The sequence below is a fragment of the Ceratina calcarata genome, unplaced genomic scaffold (assembly GCF_001652005.2).
Source record: "Ceratina calcarata isolate Rehan_Ccalc_2016 unplaced genomic scaffold, ASM165200v1 scaffold501.2, whole genome shotgun sequence".
Taxonomy (NCBI): Eukaryota; Metazoa; Arthropoda; class Insecta; order Hymenoptera; family Apidae; genus Ceratina; species Ceratina calcarata.
The window spans coordinates 11,120-15,876 of record NW_017174545.1 but is presented as its reverse complement, the minus strand read 5'-3'; the positions used below and the strand labels follow the sequence as shown (position 1 = coordinate 15,876).

The 4,757-nt window shown below is 37.9% G+C and overlaps 2 protein-coding genes across 10 annotated transcripts in view; both read right to left on the bottom strand.

Annotated features, from left to right (window-relative positions):
• LOC108628145 (protein unc-79 homolog) overlaps window positions 1-1,180 on the bottom strand; it is a 6,853-nt gene extending 5,673 nt beyond the window's left edge. For 2 of the 4 annotated variants that reach the window (XR_003389591.1, XM_018029890.2), the window contains exons 1-4: window positions 883-1,175; window positions 698-817; window positions 470-631; window positions 37-207 (exon numbers count right to left, since the gene is read on the bottom strand). Coding sequence is in view for 3 of the 4 variants with exons in the window: in XM_018029890.2 (XP_017885379.1) it covers window positions 37-207; window positions 470-631; window positions 698-817; window positions 883-904 (475 nt within the window). In the remaining variant the exon portion in view is untranslated. Of the gene's footprint in view, window positions 1-36; window positions 208-469; window positions 632-697; window positions 818-882 lie in introns of all 4 variants that reach the window. The other 2 variants (XM_018029888.2, XM_018029889.2) reach the window with 2 other exon arrangements.
• The window catches only part of unc79 (UNC-79 domain-containing protein), a 36,102-nt gene that overhangs the window by 20,358 nt on the left and 10,987 nt on the right, over window positions 1-4,757 (bottom strand). The window lies entirely within an intron of this gene.

Here is a 4,757-nt window from a genome sequence, read left to right as displayed (position 1 = left end):
TAGCATCAGAGTTAATTATTTGGTTTAGTCATTTACTGATTGTGAACGGGAGAATGTAGAAGCAGAGATTGTTAACGATATCCTGATGATGTTCCACCGGAAGCACCGAGATCGTGCTTGCCGTCAAATAAGGAATGTTGTCGATCATGTCGTGATCCAGAAATGGCAAGAGACACGCGAGGCATTGCAGCAGCGCCTGGCCGAATGCTAAAAAATGAATTCTTATTACGAAGTATAAAGAACATGCAATGCGATAAGAAAGTGAAATGAGTAAATCACAGTTTAAAAAAAATACATATAAAAAGTATTCAAAAGTTGGATAGATCTTTCAATGTTTAAACAATGAAAATGTAAAAGACATTTTTTAAATTGACACCATAAATATTTTATTTCGCATACGACTCTGCAGTATAGAAATAAGAATAAGCTGAATGTAAGTAGAACAGGGAACAGTAGATATGGGTCATACCCTGCAGACCGATGTGAATGGCGGGGATTACGTCGATCAGCTGAGTGAGGGCGTTGTACAGTTGTTTGTAGTCCAAGTTCGGGTAAAGAGCCATGCGTTCCGCGTCGCACTTCTCCGATTTCACCATCTCCAGAGGAGCCTCGCGGACCTCCTTCAGTAACGCTGATAACCCGACAAGCAACGATTTTAATAATACACTTAAAAACGAACATCGCATCGTATGCTTACACAGCAGCATTTGGGAACAGAATTTCACTGTGTTTGCCATGTCCAAACCCGAGGGAATCGGTTGATTCCCATGCAGGAGTCTTAGATAATAGTCGTGGAGGCTGGTCAACTTCAGTGCAACTGTAATAAAACGATTCGTTGAAACGGAGTGCTTCTGGTCGAATCAGTTCGTTTTTCATGCTTACAAGCTGCGAATCTAGTCCCCATGTTGTGTAATTCTTGCAGACACGATTAAGTTTCAAATTTATAATGAAGATTAACGATAAATGAAACAGTAGCAATTGTACGTTACACTGTCATTAATCATTCGCACTTTTTCCATTTACGTAACGAGTAGGTTTCGATTACTGTCGATGTTGTGACGCGACAGAAAACGCGAGACTTTTCTCCGTGACATATTTCGCAACCGCAGAATCAGCACGGGTCCAACCCGGCGGAATTGTTGTCGAAGAGTGAGCGCGCATGCTGTATCGATCTGTTTTCGAACGCCGCGCCCTCTTATCCTTTCATCCCCTTCTGCAGGGTGAGTCTAGAAAATCCAAGCGGGACAACCCAATTCCGTGAAATTTTCCCAATACGGTGTTTCCCTCGACGAGTATGAAAAAGTCCTACAATCGGAATGTGCAAATTTCATCCCCAAGAAAGGGGGTTTTCCCTTCAATCTAATCAAGCCATTACTGCGTCTTGTATTTTATTACAAAGAGTGAGTCAGCAAGAAATGTCATTCGAAATTATCGATAAATAATTAATTTTATTATAAATAAATAGAATTTGTCAAAGAATATATTTACTTAATAATTTCCAGTGTACAATAAATTAACGTAGATGTTTTAATTTATTGTATTGCATATTCACGATGTATAAAATGAAAGATGTAGAATAATGATATGAAACAATTGAATACATTTTGTGAAAATTTTTTATTCTATTCGAGACCGAGTATCGAAAGTCTGAAAGCCTCCCTTGACCCTGTGCCGTCGTAAATGAAATATCTCCTACTACACATTTATGTTGCTATAGACATAGAGAATGAAATAATTAAAAAGCGATGAGATGAGGTAGCCTATTCTATCATCTGTAATTAATAAACAGAAGGGAAAACCAAAGTCAGAATGAACAGTAGAGGCAAGAGCCATAAGTGACTCGCGAGCCGCCAGTTCGTCATCCCAATTCTAATAAATCGTGTCAAGCATTTATAATTGGATTGCGTTAAATGTCAATTCATATTTACTTACTCTATTTACTTATTATACTTGTCACGAAGTTAAAAATAGGGCGACGATATGTTCAGGAAATTCAGACCGTTTTAACCAGACAACGAAATCGGATCCATGCAACCAATGCCCGTTAAACAAGAGTTATATCATCGACGCAATGACGGAAAGCCGTTCCAAGACGCGTTACGTAAAGATCTTCCTTCATGATTACGTAAACATGATAGCATGAGGTTTGACAATTATTCCATAATATCATTAAGTCCAATCCAATAAACAGCAATTATGTTTTTTAAGCGATCGCCGAGGAATTTATTGCATTACAGCCGATTAACGGAAACTGTGGATTCCTGACCAAAACGAAACTTCCTATTACATAAAATGATATTTGCATAGAAACTTTTGATAGATGATCGAAAAAATTTTTGAATAGATTCTATTTAAAATAAAAATCTAAATACTTTTATCAAAAATTTCTAATTTTTAATAAGAATAGATAGAGAAATGTTCGTAAACCTAAAAGCTTTAGTTTCGCATAGAATTTGTTTATATATATTTTTTAATATTTAGGATGAGTCAATGAAAATAATTGACTCTATTCCAAAGGCTGCCAGAAATGCATTATGATCTATCAAAGAGCAAAGATACTTTCTTTAATCTCCATCGATCAATAAATTGATACACAGTACGTTTTAATGAAAAACTTATTGCGTATACTTCTTGACTCACATTTATCATTATATCTCTTCTGGAATGAAGACAAAGATTGTCATTCCTTTGCAATACGAGGTAATAAAAATTCTAATCTTCGCGATTGGTGAAAAGCCTCTTTCTACGAGGAACAATAGATGCGATAATAAGTAGAGTTTAATAAAACATGCGAGGATAGAATCGAAAGATACAGTGATAAGATTTATGGATCTAGTGAAACACGAAAGCGCGTGGATTCGGTGGTTTGTTTCGTGCATCGTGAACCGCGGCGTGTGTAGTTAACTGTGTCACGAAGGGTCGATTTCTAGGTCGTGCCTATGACGTGCACGACCGCTGCGCTGTGTCGGTCGATATCATCTAAATACGATGCACACCTGCGACCGGTGAAGTCATTCTCCGGAATACGTGCACTTTGCGCGCTGGGAAACAGCAGGACGTAATAAGAATTTCTACAGAAAAAGAGATGAAATAATGCCAACTATCTATATTTGTCATCAAGTAAATTGATCGTAATGGTTCAATATTTGTGAAAAATAGAAATAGCATAAGCTTTCTCTCGTTATGTATTAAGGAAGAAATATGAAACACTAGAAATTTCTGTATTAAAAATTATTAAACCTGAATTTTTGCACATATTTTTAAGTGCTATTATTTCTACTTTAATGTATTAAAATAAAAATGTGATAACAAAACCGATACATGTATATTTTAAAACATTTAATCTACAGGTGAGATGTGACGATTAAGAATTAATGAAGTTGACTTAAATATTTAATGAAATCATACAAAATTAATTTATTCGAAGTATGTTAAAAGATTAATCGCGACTGCTATAGAAAGAGCTTTAGAGCGTGTCGCTATAAACGGAACAGCGTCGTGATCAATGTTCCTGGAATATTCCTAAGGGGTGGAACGCAAAGCGTGTGCAAAGAAGATCTAGACTCCAGACTGGACGTATTTCCATCGCTAACATGATTGAACAAAATTCATATCACATCTAAATCATTCTGTTTTAATTTATTAAAAGACTCTAAATTGAAAATGCTTATAAAGTAGTTTCACTTTAATGTCTTGGCTATTTGCTAAAATTCATTGATGCAATATTTTAATAAGCTTTATCCTAAAAGCAATTAGTCATGATTTATCATGCGATTGTTTATATCAATTATTGTACGGTTGGTTTGTATACTATGATACAACCGTTGCTTGTTCATAATAATACCCAAGGGTGATGCGATACAGGCGGGTAGACGCTTTTGCTTTATAAAAATTCTTGAAACGTCCTGAAGGGCTGAAAGGTATAAGGGGAAATGTGGAGGATTGCTTCTTTATGATAAGAGAGGGTGCGAATTGCGGACGGCTCGCTTTCCGAAGCCAGGTAACCGGATCGATTTCTCTATCCCGCGTGTGTGAGAATGGTTGCAACAGTGACGCAGACGTGTGGCCGCACGAAGTCGCGTGCTCTCGCTTCGGGAAAATCGCGTGAAACGAACAAAGCAAACCATGTAGAAAAAGACTATAAAAAAAATAGCTCGATAAGAATAGAAAGTAATCGACGGAAAAAGGATAAAATAATACAAGATAGAATTGATGAAAAAAGAGTGCAACATTGTAAAGTAAATGTAAAGGAATTAAAAAATAAATGTACAAATACAAGATAATAAAAATGAGAAACGCAGGAACGGTCGGGAGGGAAAGAGTTCAAAGATTGAGATGTATCAAACGCGAGCCAAATATCAGAAACGGAAGATACTAGCGCATCGCGAGGGGCGAGAGAGGGTTGAAGCTCGATAAGCAGAGGGAAGAGGACGAGTGAGAGAAGGGGGCGAGAGAGGGTAGGATGGATATGGAGGAAAGCCGGGTTGCCTAGGACACCACATGGACACCACGCTCGCTTGCGACGTCACTACTATGCGACGGGGGTGAAAGCCGCGCGCGACCACCCTAGAGCCGACTTATGAAACAGTGCTCGCGGGACAGGCCACGTCGAAAGTCGTGCGGCGAACCGCGCTTCCAGACGATTCGAGTTACACACGCGAGAAAGGTACGACCAAAAAAAGAAAGCAACTGCGTGCAGACTTTTTTAGAAACAGTGGTGATGTAACGTGGTGCAATTTAAAATAGACAATCAGGTC